The sequence below is a fragment of the Micropterus salmoides genome, unplaced genomic scaffold (assembly GCF_014851395.1).
Source record: "Micropterus salmoides isolate LMB-PRFRI ecotype aquatic unplaced genomic scaffold, ASM1485139v1 Ms_hic_scaffold_8, whole genome shotgun sequence".
Taxonomy (NCBI): Eukaryota; Metazoa; Chordata; class Actinopteri; order Centrarchiformes; family Centrarchidae; genus Micropterus; species Micropterus salmoides.
Window position 1 is genome coordinate 37,279,066 of NW_024044570.1, and position 26,664 is coordinate 37,305,729.

Consider the following 26,664-nt stretch of genomic DNA (forward strand, 5'->3'; position numbering starts at 1 on the left):
CGAAATGATAACATACTGTTTAAACAGGGGCACGGCGGCCTGTAAGATTCACCAAATCCCTTGAAAAAGCACTTGTACTCACCTAACTGTATGGCCATGGCCTGAGCAAAATCTTTGACAATGTCCCTAGTAAAAAAAAAAAAAATCCAAAACAAGCTTTGCGGCCCTCTCCTCCTGTTCTTCTATCTCCTTCCTCTTCTTGCAACCACTTTTATGTTTGATTAGCATGACTGCTAGCTTTGTGTTTCAAGTAGCGGGAGTCTTTCAGGTGATCCAACAGAAACTTAAGATCAGTCGACATACATATTACCCATCAATCATCATTGCACATGTAGGCTTTGTGATACAAATACCAAAGAAAAAGACAAGATTCATTCAGTGGAATCTGTGGAATATATATTTTCTATACTTTGTTTACTACAGACTGTAAAACTACTGACTGATACAATGACAAAGGTGGACGTGCACATTGAGGGTATTAATAGTTTTGAGTCACATGACCTGGAGGGCAAAGCAACAGACCAAGATAGCAGCTCACACCGGACTCCCTTGTAGAGACGCCGCAAAAGCTGTTAAATTTTATTTGGATCAGCTCTCAACCCAAGAAGAAGATAGATATTGACACAAACTGCAAGTGTTGGGCACTTGCGATCCATAAACAGCACCTTAAATACCGCCAGGTCCCTGCCAGCGCTCGACTGTGGTAATGTTTATGTTTACCTAACGCGGCCCCTGTTGGTCTCCTCGTCGATTCGTGCATCCGAAAGCACAACAACCATCCAGCATTTTGGCAACGCAAAAGTATGTGTACCACTTGCTACCTGGTTGGCGGGCAGCGGAAAATAACGTCTTTCTTGCCCTCCAAGGGAGCGTTTTCTTTGGAATGTGACGTTACGTGAAAAAGTCCCACCTCACAACAAGGTGGGGGCCCGCTCCCGAGACGTGCCCCTGTAGAGTGCGGGCCCTTGTGCAGCTGCACTGTCTATAATTACGCCCTTGCACTTATCTCTCTCGTGCTTTTGTCGTGTGAAGGCTTGTCCAGAGATGCTTGCGTGTGTCCCAACAGAGGGATCTCCTGCACACTGCTTGTTCCTTAATGACTGTTTTCTGTCTTGTTTGTGTGGAGACAGCAAGTCTTGTGTTTTTTTGTACCTCACAGCTTGTGTATGTGTGTGTCTGTTAGCTATATTCCATTACAGCACCAACACAAGTCATGTTTTGCTCACATTGCATCTCATAGCAGAATACCAGCCTTTATGTTTTTGCCACATGTTCTCAGGGAGTAATTGGTTGACTGTTGAGATGAGAGGAGCTGCTCTTGACATGCTTGTACCTACAGTATATAAATATGTTTACAGTCTGGTACAATAGATTGATGTTTATCACGTAGAACAAGTCATGAATGTAGTGGCTAACGAGTGACAGTGTTTCACTGACCTTGACGTTAATAATTTGAGGCAGAGAGATGCCTCTCACCAGATCATTGCAAGTCTGGTTTTATCTACACTTTGACTCAGAACAGTATTTCTTCTGGTGGTCGTATGGCCTAGTTCCCAGTGGGGCCTCAGCTCACTGGAGCACAGTGAAACTGCTCACGCAGGCGAGGCTTATGCCGTTCTGCAACAGCGAGAGCGAGGTACGCTTACAGGGACGGTGTGGTAGTGACCTGTTGAAACAGAGTTATTGTCATCCTGCATGTTTAAAATGTTAGAAACAAATGTGTTGAAATGGAGTTGTTAGAATTTTCTGAAGTTCTAAGGAAGCGCTGAATATCTAGCAGCATCTCTGCCATTGTGATGTTGTTTCAGTGTTATTAACGCTGTGTTAATGATGCTGTTTGAGTGTCTGGTTAGCTCAGTCAATAGTACGTTTGGCCCCCCTTTGCATGAACATATATTTTTTTCCCTCTTCAACAAATTAACCATGAAGAGACTGTTTCACACGCTCATAGTAAGCATGTGCTGGAGAGCTGATCCACATCCATCAACCTATGGACGCTTTTTTTCATTCCCCAGCATCTCCAGGCAGAGGAGGAATCCAGTCTCACGTTTCCTGATGGTTATTTCAGAGGTGTGTTAAGCACACCACAGACTCTTTTGAATGTCTTTCAGAACTTTGCAAAGTAAAAGCTCTCAATTCAACTCAAAATAAAACGGTGCTGCAAAAAGACCTTCTTGCGCTTTTATTTTGTAGACACAATGGCTTAAGAGGAAGTGATTATGTGAGTAACTGTTGCTGTCATGACTGACAGCTACATCAAAGTATTTATTTATGTGGGCCTATTTATTTATGTAGCTCCCGGGCCGCCTCTTGCCCAAACCAATGTGAGATGCACATTTTGAACAAAAAGCGCAGGGAGGTGTCAGCTGGTTTAAACTTCTCTCTCAAGCTCTTTTTGTGGAACAATGCCAGCAACAAAACAACAAAACAAACAACATCAGATAATGGCTGTGGGGCGGCTGTGGCTCAGGAGGTAGAGTGGGTTGCCCACTAACCGCAATCCCCAGACTCCTCCAGTCTGCACGTCGAAGTGTCCTCGGGCAAGATCCTGAGACCCAAACTGTGAATGTGTATTTCTGTTTCTGATGAGCAGTTGGCACCTTGGCCTCTGCCAGTGCATGTGTGAGTGTGAATGGGTGAATTTGACGTAGAGTAAAAGCGCTACCAGATCTACCATTTAATGGTTTGGTCAGCCAGCTGTCTGTCCACTCCTACCAGAAGCTGGCTGTGATGCAGTTTTCTTTGTTTGCCAGCTGAAAAGAGGGCAGAAGAGATTTAGCAGTTTGCATGTTGTTTCACTTTGGACAGAGATCTCTGCAAAAAACAAAAAAATGGAAATGCTAATATGGAAGCAAATCATTTTTCACGTGAGAAGAGGTCTCGCACTTCATCACGTCTCACCTGATGAACCTCGACTTCTCCAGATTCACTCCAGGCTGCAAAAAGAACTGTGCGCCTGCAAGACCTGTGGAAGAGCTGACATACTGCAGGAGAGTTGGGAGATGGACGGAGCAGACGACAAGAGCAGGGAGAGGGAGAGGGAGAGCACTGAACTGTGACTGCTGCAGGAATGGCAGCGTGGATAGACACGAAGTGCCTTTTTCTGTTTTGCTTTCTGCAATGTGGTGAAGAGGCACACTCACATGCAGACATTCACACACGCACACACACACAATCTCTTGTGGTGGGCTAGTATTTGTCCCCAGGGGTCAAATAGGAGGCAGGAGACAAAGGACATTAAGCCACACACACACAGATGAGCGACCTGTCTATACTGGGCTCGCTCCACCAGCTGTTCACATTACTTTCTCCTCAGTGGATATCTCTGTTTCTCCCTTTCTCTCTTCTTTCCTTTTTGCTCAATATTTAAAAAAAAAATGTCTTGATCATTAAATTCATTATCACAATAACTGGAAGTCATTACATTGTAGATGCTTTATGATGGTTTTCACCAACAGTGAAACCACACCAGTGCTTTTGCACGTTTTGCATATCACACACGGTTAAATAACTACCAACCATAACTTCCAACGCAGACAATAAGCTTTTCACCTGTTCGTTTTTGATTATCTGCTGATTCTTTTTCTCAATCTAGTGGAAAATACCCATTTCTCAGAGCTCAAGGTTATCTTCAAATGTTTTGTCTTGTCTGACCAGCAGTCCAAAACCCAAAGATACTCAGTTCACAATAATATAAAACAGAGAAACACAACACAGTGGTTTCCATTTAATGTCATAACCATTTCAGCATCAGAAAGTGTTGTAGATTTGTGAATCGTGTTTCACCTTTGAGGTAGCCAGTGGTTTCTGTTTTCTTTATGTGTACAAATCCGTTTAAAAATCAAGTTGACATCGCTTGGATATGGTTAACCGTGTAGTGAACATCCTGTCTGCTGTAACTGTGTTGTGATGGTTCATAATGTAATAAATGGAAATGAATGAAAAAACATTGATATGGTTGTTTTAAAGGCAATTTTATTTAAGACCAAAAGTTAACAGTAATCTGTAAAAGGTTGGATTTACATACTTTTGACCATAAGGGTGTTTTACACCAATTACAAGTGCAGGGTGGATGCTTTTATTTGAAATTGAGTAAAATTCAGTTCTCACTAATTTCCCCGTAGACATAGTGCATGTTTCTTGCTAGTTGCATGCATAACTGGAGTTTTAGATCAAGTCTCGACTAATGACGAGTTGATCAAATTATCAGCTTGCTTTGAAAGTTGAATGTTTTACAGACATACTGTATATGTGGTGCGGGAACTGTTGTAACATATTTGGTAAAAATGAAACTTAGATTTTTAGCAGAACTTCTTTGAAGATTACTCGTAGTTTCATGTGAATATGGATGTTGTGTTCACCATAGTGAGTGAGCCCACCTAGGGCTGGGCAATAAAGCAATAATGATAATTATTGCAATATAATTTTTCTCAATAACAGTATAACAAATGATCAGCACATTTTTGATTTAATTCATTTTGAATCACAAATTAATTAGCACTTGTTTTTTACTCATGCATATTTGTTGAAAAAAAGATTTTATCTTAATAGTTTTGAAGGTTCTGCCTCAGATTTGTGAATTGATCCACTGTTGCAACTGCATCAAATGTTCTGACCATTAAGAACCACAATTAACCATCTGGTTTCTTCAACTTTCTCTCAGGAGCAAAAATCAGCCTTTAAACTAAAGAAATAATGATTTGACATTTATCCTGATAATTATCGATATCAATGATGTGACATTTTTTTATAACATTTCTGGCTATATCGGCCAGCCCTAAGTACACCAGACCACTGCACTTAGTACTCTGTACTCTGCTTTGTAGTGGTTTGGGGGAATAGTACAGTACGCATATTTAAGGGGACTGTAAGGATGGTGTAGGCTACTGGTGGGTTGTGTTTGACTGACTGTAAAGCCTAGTTCACACTACACGATTTTTAGATCGTTTAGTGGGATTCTAAGCCTTTTCAGTCAGATGGTTAGTTCTCCATGCTTCTCCCTTTAAACTCCTCTCTTCATCTTTGGCCTCTCTTTTGTCACTCCTCTGTCGTCTCCCTGGCGAGTCGACGCCATTGAAGTTTTGGCGTCGCTCTGCGGCATCTGGTTGTTCTGGCAACGGTCGTCATGGTAACCTGACATTGTTGGGGCCTGTCGCTGCTGGGATTTATCCTGAGGGGTCTGGGAAATGTGATTAGTTCCCACTGTGTTCTCATTTCTCCACACTCCAGACTGCCTCTGTAGAGTGAATGTACAAGTGTCTACTTGATGGCTTTCTCATGCTGATTAGCAGACAAGGATGTTTGAGGGCTTCCAGCTGTGTCTACACAGAGCTGACTGAGCTTTTAAAAGGTTTAAACTGTGGATTTGGCACTGAAAGTGCTTAACTAATGAAAACAGTAACTTTAAATTTGACCAAGTGCATGCCAAAATGTTAGGCAGTACACAGGTACTTTTTACTTCACCTTTTTTACTGATTGCCGCTACATTGTGTCTGTTGGTTCATCACGCGCTTTGGTTCAGAGCAAAATATTTCTACACCTACTAGTTGGAACACAATTATGTTTACAGTGATGCTCGTGCTCCTCAAAGGATTAGTCCTGATGTTTTTAGCATGTTTCTGACCTTTCATACACCCTCCATTTTGGATGCTCTTGAAGCATTTCCTGTTCTGTCTGCAGTGTGGCCTGAATCACCCTGAGTGAAAGAAATTTGTGGCTACACATTGCAGCCCACAAGTCAAGGCTTCCACTGTGACTGACTTGTGTGCAGCTTTGCGATGCTGCTGTCCTAGGGTCTGTCATGGGTCTAACAGTTTGGACTGAAAACCATCTGAACCATCTCTTTCTTAAAGGGATATTCATGAACTGGGTGGACCCTACTGTATCCTCCCTCTTTCTGTGTTGCAGCAAACCAATAGACACTCCTGTTGTTGTTGGACAGGACTTTCGGCTGATGTCTTGTTTAAGTTGACCAAATTAGAAGCTTTCACTCACAAAGACACATCCTGGATCCAATAACATGTCACCATCAAGAGCTGACACTGACCACACTGCTATTTCAGTGTTCATCTGTAGCAGGTGTTCAGCAACATCAGAAGTGAGAAAACGTCTGGAAGAATCTGCATCTGGACCCTTGTATTTATGTGGAAGACCATGTGTGTTCACCAGTTCGTTAGTATAGCCAACACAGCTGGTGTTGTTCAGGGATTCAGGTGTGGAATTTAGAAAATATTTAGCAAGAGTAGACATGTACTTTACAGGTTCACGTTCAGGAGCAAAGCGCAAGGGAAAGAAGCAAATGGAAATGTCTCCGCTTCCTATTTCTGTCCAGTGCTCTCTCTCTCTCTCTCTCTCTCTCTCTCTCTCTCTCTCTGTTCTCTAGCCTCTCTACTTCTGTTTTACAAAAACCTGCTATGAATCCCAAAGTCACCTCTGTTTGTTGCGACAACATATTGGGATCCAACATGCTGGGTTTGGTGTTGACAGATATGCACACTGCTGTAGAGAAACTGCTTGGAATAAGAAGTTGCTTGGCTGGGTAATGTCTAAAATTGGCAAAATTAGTGCCAATATGAGTTTTAATATCAATACCAAAATGATACTTTTTTCATTTGAAGTTAAGAACAAATCTTACCAGATATTCAATGCTAACTTTCATTTCATGGCAGTTTTCAATACTTTCTGACATATTTGTGCCAAAAAACTATTGAAGTTAACTACATTAATAATTTTCACATCACGATAATTTTAATTATATTATTAACAATGTTGTAACCTGGGAAAAAATGGCTCTGAAGGTGTAGCTAAAATCTTGCCAACAAGTTAAGCCCGCTGCAACTAATTAACGTAAATTCTGTGAATTAACCGAATTACAAATTAGCAACTAGTTAGCTAGGTAGTGGTTGAATGACTGACAGCTGGTAGATGGTGAACTGTAGTCGGAATCTTCTCAGCAGACATTTTCATCATTTGAAATTCTTTAGCCCTATCCAGTACGCAGAAGGTACCGCCTTAAAATGAGGTACACGATTAGGTCTCATTCTTGAACCGATCCCTTTTTATGGCAGCTACATTTGGGGAGCATCTAACTTCATTATTCAACTCACAACGTGACAGAAATAGAGAGGGCATGAGAATCTATTCAGGCTGATTCTGAGACCTCAGGGTCAAGTCGCTGACTCATCCTTCAATCATGAGGCTGTGTGAATCATCCTGCACTTCCTGTTTCTCTGGACATTGGAAGGTGTGTGTCTGTGTGTGTGTCTAGACCAAACTCTTTGTACAATTATTTACTGAGACCCAACAATTTTAGAAAGAGCAGAGAACAGACAGAGACGCGTGTTCATCCTCCAAAGAAACAGAGCTGATTGGCAGCGGTTCTGGAGAGTGTGCACATATCGTACAAGCCAGAGGGACTATAACACGGCAGATACAGTATATCTGAATGAGTGTATCTCTGATTTCCATGGCAGACTAACCCAGTTAGAGGAAACAAATGATGAGCCTAATAGTCATCTGTCCTGATGCTCCTGACATTTACCTGTATCAGAAGACATCTACAATTAAGAGTTCTTCCTGTACAAGAAAGGAGCATACCGTGGTTACTGTTAACTAGCAATGGGAATGATTTGGACAGAAAATAATGTAAAACTACTAGCTGATAGTCCTACATGTTTACCGTCCTCTGGGAATTTGGTCAACAAACATAAATGTGGCATTAAAGAGTAAATGAACACCAAAGGGACTGACTGACTTCTCTGGTTGAAAGTTTCCAGACTATTGCCCTCTGTTGGGTACGGTCAACTGTGATGTCACGCCATCCTGACACACCCTGGAGCACACTTCTGTATCTCTGCTGCAAGGTGAGAACTTAGAACAAATGCGTCCTGAGTTTCAGGGGTGTGCAGCATTCCCAGCCAACGTACTGATCTATATTCTCTGGGCAGGTGCAGTTCTCTGACAAGACTTGATCCTGTATGGACAGTCGATTTAAAGGCTAACTATGACATTTTCAACCTGGACACTATTTGCCCATGTTTTTGTGTCTAAGTAGTTAATTGGGACAACATATTTTGAAATTGGTCCAGTATTGAGTAGCTCGCTGCACCGAGACAGGGCTGCAAAGTAATCCTTGCAGGCAATTGTACGTCTACAAAGTGCTTGTTTTTGCAACTGACAGGCTCAGATTGTTATTATTATACATATTAAGTGTCTGACAACACTATGGAAAGGATCCCTACTGAGAGAGACTTTGTTTTAAATGGTTAAAAACACCAAGGGATTGAACCAGCTCTTGTAAGGCAGAAATCAATCAGTTACAACACTACAACACTAGTGTATCGAGGGGGTGGCCACACACAGACACACCTGTGCGGGGTCGACAAGCACTCCACAGAATTTAGTAACACATTATTGAGCAGCTCCAGTTATGGTTTGACATATAGAAATACTCTGCTTTTAAAAATAAAATAAATTCCCCTTGAATATCCAGAATAGTCCAGAATCTATAAATACCTTTCAAAAGTTAGACTGCTGGGCGCAAGAGTGAGTTTGTTACTGGACCATCATTAGCTCCTGCTAGTATGTTAAACCGATATTTAAGGTGAGCGCAGAGCCACTTGCAAGTGATGGAGCGAGAGGCAAAACGCTGAAGTAGGGGAAGTATGACAAACTGAAGACAAGAAAACGGACTTTTGATCACAAAGCATCTGAATATCACATAATTGTGGAGGAGTATCTGGCATGTGTTTTCTTTCCCTAAAAAGGGAATTTTGTGTGCATGTTAACACAGCCAGTGAATTATTTTGATAAAGTGAGTATATTGGGGTCGAGTGTCATTCCCAGCCCACTCTGAAGCAATGAACAGGCCTTCAGTGCAGGGAAAGAAAAGTCTGACTGAAGTGTGGAAGCCAGTTACATGGCCTCATTTAAATGGGCAGTGCTTTGTGCTTAGGTTAGTGTGTGTGTGTGCGTGTGCGTGTGTGAAGCTGGCGCGGGGCCAGCACAGGCTGTACTACTCTGTGATAGTTGGGGTGGAACTCAGAGAGGGAGGAGAGCAGGCGGAGCTCAGATGTGGACGACAAATATTGGTTTAGTTTCCGAGTTCCAGAGAGACTGAGGGGAGGTGTTTCTGTTTGCACGCTGGGTTTCGGATGGATGTGCGTGTGCATGTGTGTTAGTAGGATTCCAACCAAAATAGAGTTTGGAGGACATGATGGGGAAAATCTTCTGGCTTGTCAATTAACTATATTTTGTTTCTTTTACTGAATGTCACCTTTGACCATGTGGAATTTGAGACTTCTTCCACCTGAGTGTCCAGCTGCTGTGTATACTGTGTGTGTGTTTGCTGGCAGTCAGTGATGACATGCAAAACCTCAGCTCCAATGCAGTAGGATCTCAATTCTGTTCACTAAATGTTGAAATACTACAGATCAGATACATTTTATAAAATGCACTCTTATTACACACACTTATTAGAGCTAACAGCTTCATTTAATATGTTTAATATGTCCAGACTTGACCCCGGACTCTATCCATTATCAAACAGTAACAGCAGTTTAGTGTCCTTGTACTTTGTCCCTCTCCGGCTGCATGGTAACACATGTAGCTGCCATCCTAATTATATGCACAGCTGTGGCTGGGATTCTTCGGTTTTACTCACGTATAACACAGCGAACACTTTACACGGCTCAGCACAATTTATCAAAGCTACTGTGTTCCAGGTCCACACTACATTTTCATTCTAAGCAGATTTTGAGTGTGTAGTGTGTTCACACTGGAAAAGTACCAAAAAAGAATCTTTAAAAGTGAGGCTGCATACTAAACGTGCTCTATTTTTGAGTGTGCTGTCGATGGACACTATTGATCCCTGATGTATTGCACAAAAGTCGCAGAGAAGCTACTCACAGCTCCAAGAAGATCCTGGAGACTAAGTGTTACATTTTTAGAAAACCAATTTGATTTAGAGACAACTAAGCATGTGACTATGACACAAGAGTGCTTTACATCCTATTTTCTACCAATAGTCAGTGTTGATTTCTTCTAACCATAGCCACAATCTTAATCTCCCTAATCCTAAACCTACTCAAACCATTAAGCACAAGGGTGCAAAATGTTCATATGTCATTTTAGAAAGCAGCCTATTTAGCTGTGTGGATCATTTCCTGCACAAAATGGTGCAGTGCATTGATTTCCTTTGTACTAAGTCTGACTCATACAAGATTTTTGATATTTACATAAACAAATAAAAAATAATAATTTTTCAAGTTGACAATAGAGACAGTTTCTAAAACAGCCCACACATACTGGATCCCTGGCATTTCTGTTCTTTAATGTCTTGGTGCATATCAGAATGTGTAAATGTGGTAGCAAATACATTTTGAAATGAAAGCAACTTTCCCCCATTGCAAGTTGGAAATCCATGAGATTTATTGTTCCTGTCTCTGATTTTTAAGTTCTGACTGTGTCATCTATATGATCTACCAATACTGGGGCAAGAAATACCAAAAACAAAATGACAGAGAGCACTTCTGACAGTACTGACTGTAAACTTTCAGTTTTGTTTTACTGCGCTTTTGTACACTGTGTTGTAGTTCTTCTTGCTGTACACAGTAACAAACCCACAGACCAACAGATATCTTCTTCTTCTTTTGTTAAAGCTACAGTAGATGAACGTGAACCAGTTTGAATACGTACAGTATGATTCTCATATATGTCTGTCTGTCCTTCTTCTACAGAACGTGTTGGCCAAGGCCTTGTATGACAACGTGGCAGAGTCTCCGGACGAGCTGTCCTTCCGCAAAGGCGATATCATGACGGTGTTGGAGCGTGACACGCAAGGATTGGACGGCTGGTGGCTCTGCTCCCTCCACGGCCGCCAAGGCATTGTCCCTGGCAACCGTCTCAAGATTCTGGTCGGCATGTACGACAGCAAGCAGCCGACCACACCTTCCACGCCAGATCCAGCCACTTCCTGTCCGCCCCCACATGCGCAGCGACCCCTCCTTCCTCAGGGCGGCTACACCAAGCCAACGGCTGTGCCGTCGTCTGCTGCCAACAAGCCCCTCCCATCAACTCAGTACACGTCTATGCACCCGGCCTACTCCACCCCCAGCCCTGCACAGCCCAATCCTGACTCTGTCTACATGATGCCCCCTTCTCACAGCTCCAAACCAAGTCCCCAAAGCCTGTACCAGATCCCCTCTGGCCCAATTGGACCCCCCCCACAGACCCAGCCAGGACCCCCCAGCAAGGGCCCAGCCCTAGCCCAGAGACAGTATCAGCTGCCTGGGCAGGACATCTACCAAGTGCCCCCCTCTGTAGGCCCAGGGCCAGGCCAGGCAGCAGCCCCAGCTGGGGGGACAGGAGCTGGGCAGGATGTGTACCAGGTGCCCCCCTCCCTGGATAAGAGGAACTGGGATAGTAGCAACAAGCCGCTGGGCAAGGTAAGGAATGAAGGAAGGAAGGAAGGAAGGAAGGAAGGAAGATTTTTGGATCAGACGTGTGCTCTTAGTTTACAGAAACAGTGCGAAAGAAAGAAGGAGGATAAAAGCAAGCTTTAAACCTTAGAAAAGAAACATGGAGGAAAGACGAAAGGGAATGAAGGAGAAAGAAAGAACTAAGGGGCGAATATGTTGCTGATGTCAGTTTGAAAATGAAATATCATGAGAATAGAGCATAGTTTCATTGTTCCTGACCTCAGCTGTGGCTGTTTTTGTATCATGCACACACACGCACACTTCCTGCTATTATCACTGTTTGTGCTTGCTGTGATGTGTGTGTCTGTTTATTGTCAATCCAAAAATTCAAGGTTGTTCTTTGTGCTACATGATAAGGTTTGCAGATATTTGGCTGTTATATAATTACCAGCCAGCCAGTATCATCTGCTGTAGCGTTTCACAGTTATTCTAAAGGTGTTTTTTATCTGTGGCCTCAGTGGAGAGTTTCTGGTCAGTTTTCACACTGTGGCAGATCTGAGTGATTCGGAGAGTTCAGGACCATTAATGAAGTGTGAAAGCTTTACATTACAGTTGTGATATAGAAAGGTGGTTAACCTGCTGACCAGAACTACAGCATAGCCCTTTTCAGACATGGAATACGTAACACTGCTGGTTTTATCAAGCTGGTAAAGTGTTAGCTTTTTGTCATGCAGACGTACAGTGGTTGTTCTTACCTTAATGTGCTGACGGCTTTATTCAGACATGACAGGACGGTTACAGAAGGAAACTTGTGCGTGCAGCACTTGGCACCTGGTGTACGAGAGGAAGTGGGATCACTGTGGTGAGTGAGTTGGGAAGATTTTCTGTTTTCTCACTCGGGACACTTCCCCAGCTTAGTCTCCTGTGAACCTCCTAGTAAATTTTTTCATCAGTTTAATCACCAGATCATTACGTTACATAATTGCCAATATTCTACAGTGCACAAGTGTATAGTGACAAAGTGTTATGTTGTTCCTTTGTTTAACTCCTATTTGCTCATATTCCTATTCATTTATTCATCCATACAGTTAGCATGAATAAAACCTGAAAATAGAAGGAGAGAGAGCGCTCTTCTGACTAACACTGTGGTTATACAAGTATTTTTTTATTCACTTTTGGACCAGTCACCGCTGGTGAAGAATCCCCCTAACAACTTAAAATAGCCTCAGTCACACTGTTTATTAAAGTGATATTATTTTCTTTGAGCATAGGAGATGGAGCGTTTGTCACACATTTATAAAAGTGATATTAATCAGGCAAACACAACATGTGTTTAATTTCCCTCTGTGTTGCAGCCTGCAGCCTTTGAGTTAATCTAACATCATTCAGTTCAGACTCACGTCGTGTTGAGAGTGTTACAGAAATGTTTGTGCGTAGGTCTGACCTGTTTGCTGCTGTGATTTTTACGTAAAAGTGACTTGGGTGCTTTTTCAGACACGAGACAGAGATGAAAAAATTGCCATCAGATTTTTGGAAAGAGGTGCCTGTCTGAAAGGGGCTTATATTTCCTGCTATGAAGTTTACTGATGATACTTTGGTATCATCAGTGGTGGTGAGAAAGAAAAAGAAAGGGGACTTAAATAATTCCTAACTACAAAATTATGTGTCCTCGTGATAGAATCCCATAGCGGCTTTTACCTTCACACTCCACATCACACTGCCCCACTAGACTAAAACAACTTGCAGTTCCTTGTGTGTGAGAGTGTGTGTGTAGGAGGACCACCAGTGAAATAATAAGATGGTTAATAATTCAGTTCTGATCTTGTGGTTGGGTGAGTTGGGCCAGCAGGTGACAGGCTCTGTGTGTGTGTACACTCTGGGAAAGCCCCTCCAGGCTTGCTGTGGTGCACTGAGCCATATGTGTAAGCACCACTGTCAGTTCTTTCTTTAAATATTGCGTGCGTGCGCGTGCGTGTGTGCACGTGTGTGCGCGTGTGTGCGGGTTGTGTGTGTGTGTGTGTGATGATGTTGAGTCCAGCTGCTCTCCTGCTCCTCAACACATGACCTCATCTGTGTTCCTCTGTCTGTCTCTAACTGCTTCATGAGAAATTCATATGCAGGAAGTGAAGTGGAAGATTAGTGAAATGCTTTATCATATATTCAGTAGGGATGTTGGATTGTGTCCTTGGTGTCCTGCAGTTGCTAAAAGAGTTCAGTGTTTCTCTCCAAACTGTATTTTGGAATAAAAAACCCTCTCCAACAGCATCACTGGACACTGAAGGTGGATATGTGGAGTCTCACAACAAGGTCCGACAGAGCATCATCCACCAAGTTGAAAAAGCCTGCTTGTACTGTTTTAGAGCAGCTAGTTCTGAAAGTGGGAAGAGAGCAGTGAGCAAATAGATCTTGTAATGTGCACACACAACACAACTGACTTTCACAGGACATCATGTCAGAGTAAAAGTTGTTGTTACTTTGATGATGTGTTGGAGGTAGAGCCTATGTTCTGCAGCTCTTTATCTAACAGCTCACTGTAGCTGTTTGTTCTAATATTTAAAACATATCCAGTGGGAGCACTGGTGACTATGAGTGTCCACATTGTCTTAGGTAGTCCAAACAATTTCAAACAATAGCACTGCTAATAACAACTCTCCCCATACCAATTCCAATACCAGAGCGGTTCTGCGGTTCTGGGTCAGCAGAGATCTGGGTTCTAGCCCTAAAATCTTTGAATAAGTCAGTCATGCTTTATTGATAAATATTGTAATACAAAAGGTGCTATAGAAATACAGTATCTCACAAAAATGAGTACACCCTCACATTTATGTAAATATTTGATTTTACACTGAAGAAATGACACTTTGCTACAGTGTAAAGTAGTGAGTGTCCTGCTTGTATAACAGTGTAAATTTGCTGTCCCCTCAAAATAACACATTACACAGCCTTTTAATGTCTAAACCGCTGGCAACAAAAGTGAGTACACCCCTTTGCTCTAGTTACCTGCCCGTTACATGTGTTGTTTACTGCCAGACATGGGTAGGGGTTGTCTCCTCTGTAAGTCGGTAGACAACATTGCAGATGAGCATGGTTATCCCCTGCTGTGAGGCCGCAGTCTAAATACATATGGCCACAGCACATCTAAAGTGTTCCATACCGCACCCATGGAAAAGTGAAGGATAAATAATGAAGGGAAAGCATTGTTTTAGCAAGTAATCAATAAATACAAGGTTCCATTGCAAGATATTCCGTGATGTAAGGCCATGGCATCTCATAAGATCATACTTCAAGGAGGATTAATTGGCATTCTGACAGCTAAGACTGACTGCTCTGTATAGCAGTGTGTTTACACTACAGTCACACACTGGCAGAACAGCCATCAGTATCTTGCCCAAGGATGGCTTGGATTGAACCGCCGGCAACCCTCTCTACCTCATGAGCCACAGACTATCTTAGGTTCAACCACATGATACGCACCTGATTCGGTGCTAAGAAAACAAAAAGTCAGTACAGTGTGTGTTTCTCCAATTCTTCCTATTGTTGGTTATAGCAAATGTAGAAGGTTATCTGGCCCTAAAAAAAGATCAAGTGGCATAAATTGTCTCTGCCGTCAGAGATAGAAAGCAGACACAGATACTAACCAGGTACAGGCTCAGTGACACAAACTGGCATTCCAAACAGGAAGACACAAGAAACCATGGCGACCAAAAGAAAACAGAAGATGTGTGTTGGACAGGTGAGGCTGAGCCAGAGATGAACTTCCTCCTACAAAGTAAAACATTCAATGAAATAAAGAACATTTACTTTAACAAGCTCAACTCTGTAATGATTTTAAAGAGCTCAATGACTGTCAACACTCTGAGGAGAATCAGAATCAGCTGTTGATGTTTTCCATCAAGGTCAAATAGTAAGGACTTGAGAAAGGACTGAGCTAGTATTTTAGTCACAGTTGTATTTAGTACTGGACCTTCTATTGTCAGTGTAAGAGCAGAGCATGTGTGTGTAAGTATGTGTGTGTGTCACATGCTTTATGTATTTACCTTGCCAATGCCCTTCATTGTAATGAGTTGCTTTTATGCTTTCTTACCTCCCCTTGTCTCCCTCTTGCACACACACACTTCACTTCTGCCAGTTAGTCATTACGAGATAAGGAATTCCTGCTGAGAGGAGACTCCAGACACCCTCTGTCTTACTCTCGCAGCTGCTGTGGAAGGCTGCAGCTGGGCTTTACATACCAAATGCCCCTTTATAAGACCATTCAGACAGACAGCAGCACACAGTCTTTCCAGATTGTCTCGCAAATATTAGACACATGACTACTAGACTCTGCACAGACCAACAGAGAAGGTAAAAAAAGACAATGTGAGGGAATTCCAAACCATGAGAACATGGGAAAAAAGCCAATAAAATGTAGTTAATGTAGATTTCGTTATTGGTTCAACAACACCCAGAGATCTTGGGGCCATTTCTCAATGGACACGTTTTATTATTTTTATTAAGGGGAGACTTCATCTGAGTGAACAAATAATTTATTGACGTGCACAATGAGTCAGTCTACAATATATATCATGTTAATTTGTTTATAATATTTGTATTATTAATCTGAATCTGCAAAATAATATACAATATTTCTTTCTGAAATGCAGTGGAACAGAGCACAAATGCATAAAATAGAAATACTCAACGTAGCACAGATATGTCAAACACACCAGAGTATAGAACCTCAGCAAATGTACGTGATCTCTCTCTATCAGTGCTTGCATTTGAGGTATATAGGACCTGGCCATTATTATAGAATTTACGGTAATTGATTCATCATCGGACAGGTCACACTGGGAAAATGAAAACAATGCTTCAGAGGCCAGAGTTTGACGAGTGGCTTGCAATACGTTGAACACGGAGGCGGGCTGCAACACAAGGCCTGACAGGAGGCCTGGCAGTGAAGAGGGACACTGATGCTGTGCAGATGCTGAGAAATTTCCTGTGGACTGAAGGAGTGTGTGGATAGCTTGGGTGGAATTAGCCAGAGACTGCACGGTGGCGATCAGGGCATTGAGAAGCAGATGAGGCTGTAAGCAGAGAAGAGTGGAGAAGAGATGATTCTTCTCTTAGGCTGAGGAATTGGACATTGTGAACGATGACATTCGCACCAATTTCACACTGAAAGGACCGCTGACATCAGCAAAGAGGAGAACAGATTTAAAGTTTGACAGCGACTACGTGATTGGTTGATGGAGATCATGGCAAAATCTGATTGGTTTAACTAAAGAGTGATCACCCATAGGCTGGTTAGACAAGTGGCAAGAGAGAGCGAGTGTATGAGAGAGAGAGAGAGTTGTGAATGAATGAATCATAAAGATAATTTGTGTGCATGAATGAACAGAACATGCTGGTATGCAATATTATTAACTTGCTTTAAAAGTTGTATCTTCACAGTCTCTTGAAGTAGTAGTTTGGAAAGAAATCTTAACTCAGGTCCACTAACTGTTGTTATCAATATCTGTGTGCGTGTGCGTGTGCGCGTCGGCGTCTGTGTGTCAGGAGGTTAAGCAGTAGTGTCAGCTGAAACAGCTGTCATCAAAGGCATTGATATGTTAGGAGGGGTGTGTCAGCAGCCACGTGCCACAGCTACTCCCTGCTCTTAACACTCTCTCTCTCACACACACAGTCCACCAACACACCCCTGACTAGCCCCATCACTATTACATACTCACACACACACACACACACACACACGGTGGGATCCATTTGATTACCTGCTGTGGACTCATTTTTTGCTCTGGCTTAGACTAATGTACAGGGAGATGCCCACAGACTGCGTTCAGCTGAGTTGGCTCCATCTTTCCAAAAGTGAGTGCTCTGAACAGGGATTTTATTTTTAAACCTGTGTATGTGGGTTTAATGCATGTGTGTGTATCAGCGGCTGCTGGTGACTCAAAAAATTGGTGAGAACAGAAGATACAACCCACAGTGTTGTGTTACTGTACACTGGTTGGCTACTTCTCTACTCACCGAAAAATATGCAGTAAAACAATGGCTTACAAGATTTCTTAAAAACAAGACTTTTATTCAATCCTGATCAGTTCAATTTAATTCTAATTTAATTCTAGACTAGGGGTGTACATAACACTTATTTTTCAAGTCGATTAATCTAACAATTATTTATTAAATTAGAAAAATAATCTAACAACTAATTTTGTGTATTCTAAAGAAAAAAAGTTGCCTATTATTAGATTAATATACCAATTTATCCAAAATAAATATCAAAAACATGTCTAATCAATAAATCAATATTTTATTCAACCATCCTCATGAATTCCATCAGAATAATGACAATAGCAGTGTATCTTAAAATCAAATCAAATCAAATTACCACATCACTGATGTGTTGTGATAATAACAATAACAGACATTAATTAGGCTGCTTTACTTCAAACTTTTACTGTTTCTGACATTTATTTCAGTATTGAGTAATGCAGTATGATAATTCAGTATGATAATTCAGTATGATAATGCAGTATGATAATGCAGTATGATAATGCAGTATGATGATGCAGTATGATAATGCAGTATGATTATACAGTATGATAATACAGTATGATGATGCAGTACAATGATGCAGTATGATGATGCAGTACGATGATGCAGTACGATAATGTAGTACGATGATGCAGTACGATAATGCAGTACGATAATGCAGTATGATAATGCAGTACGATGATGCAGTATGATAATGTAGTATGATAATTCAGTATGATAATGTAGTATGATGATGCAGTATGATAATGCAGTATGATAATTCAGTATGATGATGCAGTACGATAATGCAGTATGATAATGTAGTATGATAATTCAGTATGATAATGCAGTATGATGATGCAGTATGATAATGTAGTATGATAATGCAGTATGATATTTCAGTATGATAATGCAGTATGATAATTCAGTATGATAATGCAGTATGATGATGCAGTATGATAATTCAGTATGATAATGCAGTATGATAATGTAGTATGATAATGCAGTATGATAATGCAGTACGATGATGCAGTATGATAATGCAGTATGATAATTCAGTATGATAATGCAGTATGATGATGCAGTATGATAATGTAGTATGATGATGCAGTACGATAATGCAGTATGATAATGCAGTACGATAATGTAGTACGATGATGCAGTACGATAATGCAGTACGATAATGCAGTATGATAATGCAGTATGATAATTCAGTATGATAATGCAGTATGATGATGCAGTATGATAATGTAGTATGATGATGCAGTACGATAATGCAGTATGATAATGCAGTACGATAATGTAGTACGATGATGCAGTACGATAATGCAGTACGATAATGCAGTATGATAATGCAGTATGATAATGTAGTATGATAATTCAGTATGATAATGCAGTATGATGATGCAGTATGATGATGCAGTATGATAATGTAGTATGATAATTCAGTATGATAATGCAGTACGATGATGCAGCATGATGATGCAGTATGATAATGTAGTATGATAATTCAGTATGATAATGCAGTATGATAATGCAGTATGATGATGCAGTATGATGATGCAGTATGATAATGTAGTATGATAATTCAGTATGATAATGCAGTATGATGATGCAGTATGATAATGTAGTATGATAATGCAGTATGATAATTCAGTATGATAATGCAGTATGATGATGCAGTATGATAATTCAGTATGATAATGCAGTATGATGATGCAGTATGATAATGTAGTATGATAATGCAGTATGATAATGCAGTATGATGATGCAGTATGATAATGCAGTATGATAATGCAGTATGATGATGCAGTATGATAATTCAGTATGATAATGCAGTATGATAATGCAGTATGATGATGCAGTATGATAATGTAGTATGATAATGCAGTATGATGATGCAGTATGATAATGCAGTATGATAATGCAGTATGATGATGCAGTATGATGATGCAGTATGATAATGCAGTATGATAATGCAGTATGATGATGCAGTATGATAATTCAGTATGATAATGCAGTATGATAATGCAGTATGATGATGCAGTATGATAATGTAGTATGATAATGCAGTATGATAATGCAGTATGATGATGCAGTATGATAATGTAGTATGATAATGCAGTATGATAATGCAGTATGATGATGCAGTATGATAATTCAGTATGATAATGCAGTATGATGATGCAGTATGATAATGCAGTATGATGATGCAGTATGATGATGCAGTATGATAATGTAGTATGATAATGCAGTATGATAATGCAGTATGATAATGCAGTATGATGATGCAGTATGATAATGTAGTATGATAATGCAGTATGATAATGCAGTATGATGATGCAGTATGATAATTCAGTATGATAATGCAGTATGATAATGCAGTATGATGATGCAGTATGATAATGCAGTATGATAATGCAGTATGATGATGTAGTATGATGATGCAGTATGATAATGTAGTATGATAATGTAGTATGATAATGCAGTATGATAATGTAGTATGATGATGCAGTATGATAATGCAGTATGATAATGTACTTCTGCATCAGTGTGGGCCAAAGAAAACAACTGAAAGGATTCACAGACTGTGCAAATATTTAAAAACTACAGTCCTGTGCTTAGCCAAGTAACGTGATTCTATATAATTGCCCAGTTACGTTACGAGTCCGTAAAGGAACTGACGTGCTGGTTGTTGGCTGGCAGGTCCACTGTGATTCAGTGTGGTTCTTTTGCAGTCTTTTGCGGTCGCGTTACAATCTTGCAGATGGAGGACCCGGTCGCTCCTTCTGTACTCTTCAGAGTTAGCCAGTCAGATTACCGTAAATGGGTGTCTGTCTGAACAGAGCTCATGTCTGAATGTCTGAAGCCATCAGTTTAACTGATGGATGAAGCCAGCAATGTTCCATATTCCATGTCTGAAAAGGGCTTTATGTTGTCCATGTTTACCTGTTGTCTTGATAAATTCAGCCCAATGTACATCTCCACAGCACTAATTCAATCAGTACACCAACAGAGTCATGTCATATTCACCACTGTACTGCTTGTACTGTCTATTCTCTGAAACAAGTCTTGTTTTTCTCTAATTAGTTCCACTCATTTCTACCTTGAAGCTTTTTTCAATCACTGTTGAGCTACCATTAATGAAACACTTCCTGCACAGATATTTCATATTAAAAGTCTTCCAGCAGCTCAAAGAGGGTAATCTCTGATTTTCCTGGTGGGTCTTTTATGGTAAAATTTAATTGTTGAGTTACTGACATTAGCTTAACAGTTTTCTTTCAATAGCAGAGAATGCTAGATCTGATTTGTAATTGAAAACTGCATTAGTGTTAAACAAAGAAAGTGAACAGCAGAGTGGTGAGTATGACATGACTGTTGTTGTACAGATGGATATTTTACAGAATTAGTTTTCCCCCGAGCCTTTATTTGTTTGCACTGGCCATTATTTGATGTACTGTAAGGTATGATATGATAAAGATATGTGTGTGTTAAATCAATGGGGATACAGCCAGTGATGGACAGAAAAACATCACGTTTATGTTTTAAGAAATTTCAAATACATTGGTTAATTTAAACTCAGGGTCTAAAATGATGAAGTCAGTATTGTTAATCATTTTTACCTCTAACATATAAATTCAGCTTGTCATCACTTCTTGACGTTTATTTATCAATTGTAGAATCTTAATGTTCCTATGAAAACCTGGAGGGATCCTTTATAATAGCATGTGCTATAATATCCACATATGAGAAAAATGATATGTGTGAGGCTGCACCACATGCTGAGAGATTAACTGGAGGCTAATGAAGTTAACACGGCTGTCTGGCACACTCCCACACATATCTGTGGACACACACATACACACAAACATACAGAAGGCTGCAGTAGGACTCATTTCATCCCTCTTTGGTTTTGCACCTCAAGTCTCATTTCTTTAAATTTAAAAATGAAACTTGAGAATGTGGGTTTCTAAAACCAAGTCTACTGTGTAGAGATGACAGAAAAATCAGTGCGTTGTGCTCACCAAAAATAGTTTCCTTTCAAACCCCGGTTTCACAAATCCAAGGATGCATTTATTTATATTTGAAAACAGCTACAGTCAATAGATATTTTTCTATTCTATTGGACTTACACCAACGTGCCTATCCAAACAGGATTCCATGATTACCTTATTTGTAAGTACACAAATAGAGAGAGGGAGATGGATAAAAACACACACAATGACAGTGCAGTCTGGTGCAGGAAGGTTGTTGAATGTGACATTTTAACATCTTCCTAATACTTTTCAGTTTTCAGAAGTAGCGCTGTTTAACCATAATCACAGGAAATATCACAACCAGTGAAAATGACACAGAGCTTGCAAAGAGAGGAAGAAGTTTCCAACATTATGACGAGTACACAGACACACAGTGCAGCATGTCAGCTCAACAGTCCTTATTACTGAGGATGTGAAACATGTTGTAACCTGTGTTAAAAAGGTGTTCTATAAATAATGTTTTACTTACTAATAGGTTTTATAGTTACTTTTTTCCATCACCATATTCCAACAGAGGTGAATCAGTCCATCTGGAATTGGCCAGAATTGCCAGACAGCAGCCAGTCTGTGTGCACACATGGACAGAACACACACACACACATATACACACACACCAGCCATGCCATGTGGTGTTGGCATCCAGTTTAGTGGGGGGGTAGTGTGTTGGTGCTCTGCAGGAGACATGCCTCTCCCTGCACTAATCTGTTAAGACCCCCGTGCTGCCTCTTGGTGCCTTTTTTTTTGTGTTGCCACATGCCCCATATAGCTGGCATGGCATGGTATTCTTTGTCTTTGTTTTTACTGTATTGTCTTGCTGGATTTTGTGTGTTAAAGTGTTGTTCACCAACTGATTTTCTCACCCACTGTAGTGGTATCCACGTAGGTCATGAGATTTCTTTCTCCATCCAATGAAGGTGAACGGAATTTGGTTTATGTTGCTCAAAGCATGGCAGACTTGATGACAATGTGCTGTGGAGTAACAGGGTTAAACTGACTGGCCACTTTATTAGGTACACCTGCTCCATTGCTTGCTAAAAGAATTGCTAATCAGCCAATCACATGGCAGCAACTCAATGCGTTTAGGCATGTGGACGTGGTCCAGACCACTTGCTGAAGTTCAAATCGAGCATCAGAATGGGGAAGAAAGGGGATTTAAGTGACTTTGAACGTGGCATGGTTGTTGGTGCCAGACGGGCTGCTCTGAGTATTTCAGAAACTGCTGATCTGCTGGGATTTTCATGCACAACCATCTCTAGGGTTTACAGAGAATGGTCTGAAAAAAAGAGAAAATATCCAGTGAAAATGCCTTCTTGCTGTCAGAGATCAGAGGAGAATGGGCAGACTGGTTGGAGATGACAGAAAGGCAACAGTAACTCAAATATCCATTCGTTATAACCAAGCTGTGCAGAACACCATCTCTGAACGCACAACACGTCGAACCTTGAAGCAGATGGGCTACAGCAGCAGAAGACCTCCTGTCAGCTAAGAACAGGAAACTGAGGCTACAATTCTCACAGGCTCACCAAAACTGGACAACAGAAGATTGGAAAAAACGTTGCCTGGTCTGATGAGTCTCGATTTCAGCTGCAACATTCAGATGGTAGGGTCAGACTTTGACATAAACAACATGAAAGCATGGATCCATCCTGCCTTGTATCAACAGTTCAGCCTGCTGCTGGTGGTGTAATGGTGTGGGGGATATTTTCTTGGCACACTTTGGGCCCCTTATTACCAGTTGAGCATTGTTTTAAACGTTGTTTTATTGTTGCTGACCATGTCCATCCCTTTATGACCACAGTGTACCATCTTCTGATGGCTGCTTCCAGCAGGGTAATGCACCACGTCACAAAACTAAAATCATCTCAAACTGGTTTCTTGAACATGACAATGAGTTCACTGAACTCCAGTAGCCTCCACAGTCACCAGATCTCAGTCCAATAGAGCCCCTTTGGGATATGGTGGAACGGGAGATTCTCATCATGGATGTGCAGCCGACAAATCTGCAACAACTGCGTGATGCTATCATGTCAATATGGACCAAAGTCTCTGAGGAATGTTTCCAACACCTTGTTCAAAGTATGCTGCGAAGAATTAAGGCAGTTCTGAAGGCAAAAGGGGGTCCAACCCGATACTAGCACGGCGACCTGGCCAGGGAGTTTATATCTCAAATCCAGGGCAAAACTAAACTATCTGCACGTCTACATACCAACAATAAAAGAGCCAAAATGTTGGCTTTTTATAATTCCAGCAAGAGAACTCTTTAACATTTAATGTGCTCTGTAGTATATGTTTCATTGTTGGTTTGTGGTTAAGCACTGTTAACAGTGTCATGGTGGGAGCACAGAGTAGAGGTCATCATGGATAGCTGTCAACTTTCTCGCGAATCCCTTCACATCTTTGCATTCACTTTGCATGTAATGGCGCCGCCCCAAACCCTTGCTTTGTGTTTGGTCTGAATGCACATGAATGTTAGAGGTCACTACACCAATTGACTTAAAGTGCATCAAACTCGCTTTCATCTTATAACTGCTCAAAAAAATGGAAATTCAAGAAAAGAGTATCATTGTAGAATCAAGTGGCTGGCAGGACACACCAAATGAAAATCTGATGAGAATAATTTTAATGCAAATTGGTGCACGATACAGTACATATGTGCATAGTACAACTTCACACATACATGGCTTTCTGGCATGCATCTCTGCATGTTTATATTATGTATTCACACAGTGGCTATGTTCCACTGCAAATACTGTAAGTATTTAGTACATACAGGCGGCTGTTATGTATAGATTTGTATGCGTAGACTAATCTAGGCATGTTTTAAAAATGAAATACAGTATGGGTTTGTGTGTGTTAATGTATATTTATTTATTTTTGGTCCTGTATATCTTTTTAATGGTATGTTAAACCACGTCTTTCAATTTATATTTTTTCTTGTGTATCTAATTGAAGAATATTTAGGTTGGCTTAATAAAGCTAGTGTCAGACCCAAAAAGTCTTCAGTGTCAGTACAAGGAGCACAGAAAGAGAACATCATTGCACAAATGACTGATGAACTTTTAAATACAGAAAACTACCTTACTACTACAAGTACATGAGGACGAACAATTGTGAAACAGTATATGAGTATTACAAAATTCTTTCTATGCATTGAGAAATGCAGCAGTTTGACTGTATACATATATATCTACCTTGCGGACTTTGATCATTGGACCTCTCATTCTGGATTTCTCCACCAAAACAGGCAGAAACAAAGCAGAGAGCAGAGTGAGAGCATAGCTCTGGATCTAAAGCAGCCATGTCCACCAGTTCAGACAAACCACCCAACCCTCCTACTGTAATTATGCCTCTCTCTAAGATTACCCATTTTCTCTTGAACTTTACATCTGTGCTGTGAAGATTTATTTTGCTTTATTTTATAAGTGTTCTCTGCTGCAGCTACATGTATGTAAAATATATTTGCCTCTGTGTGTGGTTACAGTGGTCATTTTGAAGCTGGAAGATCTGGATTAAATTCTAGTCAGATTCATTGGAGAATTTGCTGTATTTACCACCAGATAATATTTAATACAGTTTTATTTATATAGCACATTCATATTCATGACAGAAAATATCTCATTGCACTCTTCACATAGAGCAGGTGCTCTGCTTGATGTAATATTACACACAGAACAAAGGAGTGAACATCTCAGTTTGTGCCACACATTCCCCTCTGTCAGAGTGTGTGTGTGCATATTTGCATGTAGAGGAATTGTCCTTCACTGAATCCTCATAAACAAAAGCGTGTGAAGTCAGAGTATCTGCATCTTTTATGAGGCTACTGATTTATTCTAAGAATGCGACATGCAGAATATTTTCTTTGGTGGATTTGCAGGTCAGTGAATCTGAAAGCATACAGCTGTCCTCAGGCCAAAGTTCTCTGATGAGACATAAGAAACCAGGCTGAACAGAAACTTGAAACAGCTGTCTGGTGGCTCATGTTGCATGCTGGGAAAGCTGCTCTGTGTATTGAGCTTGCTAAAGCTTAAGAATCAAGTCAAGACAGTCAGTTCAAGGTACTTCAGAGCCAATCCACCACAGTTGTGAGATACTGGTGTTTCCAATGCCACAAATGCATGTGTGTGCACAATGAATGATACAAAGAGGAGGTAACATACTTTAGCAACCTTTGAAAGGAAAATTAACGTTGGTAAGATAGAGCCAATACGTTCTCTGGTTACGTGGTTAGCTGCAGTTAGAGAATGGGAGGTTCACACACGTTCATTGTCAATTCACATTTGTAACATTGTGCCAGTAAATTCGATGACTGCAAACTACACGTGCATCCATACTCCACAGTACAACCGTTCTGTCAGAGGTAGTTTTAGGCCACATCTGCACTATTACATTTTAGTTTACATATAGAGTTTGAAAACAAAACGATCTCCATCCACACCAGCATTTTAGCTGGGTATCAGAATTGATCTACTGGCCGTTCACGTACACTAGGCATGCGCGTGCCGGTGTAAACATGAAGCAGTTGCAGTAGATTTGGCGAAAGAAAAAAGTAATATTAGAGACGAAGAACCACACCAGATATTTGATTTTTGCATGAACCGAGTCCAAAGCAACATACACAGTAGTGTGTAAGTGTTATTTACACAGTACAAAATATTTTAATAAAAATACCAAAACTAAAACTCTGTCAGTAGCTTTGTTTCTTTGCTTTGCATGACTGATAAGACACAGTCAGGAAGCCAAACGTGAGTGTCTGCGTCCTCCGTTTTCTCTCGTCCGCATTAAAACGCCACCCCGGAGTTTTAAAATAAAAACGGGCTTGGCAGCGTTTTCGAGTCACTGTTTTAGTCTGGACGGGAGGTGCAAATGTAGCGAAAGGTCTGTGTTTTAAAAGGAAAACCAGGGATGGGGCCTCAGTCGAAGCAACCTTTCTGTTGGTCATGTGAAGTTCACCAACGCTGATCTCATCATTAGATCCAAACATGAATCCACACGTTATTACTATTACTAGACCGTACACACACACACACACACACACACACACACACACAGATCACTTAGCGTGAGTGTCTAGGGTGTACACAGACAGGCTGGGGATGGCGTGTGTGTGTGTGTGTGTATGTGTGTGTGTGTGTGTGTGTGTGTGTGCGTGTGTGCGTGTGTGCGTGTGCGTGGGTGAATTCGTGCATGTGTGTCTG

General features: G+C 40.9%; 1 protein-coding gene across 2 annotated transcripts in view; it reads left to right on the forward strand.

Annotated features, from left to right (window-relative positions):
* The window catches only part of bcar1 (BCAR1 scaffold protein, Cas family member), a 90,072-nt gene that overhangs the window by 48,598 nt on the left and 14,810 nt on the right, over positions 1–26,664 (forward strand). For both annotated transcript variants that reach the window (XM_038707192.1, XM_038707191.1), the window contains exon 2: positions 10,737–11,444. In XM_038707192.1, coding sequence (XP_038563120.1) covers positions 10,737–11,444 — 708 coding nt within the window. The remainder of the gene's footprint in view (positions 1–10,736; positions 11,445–26,664) is intronic.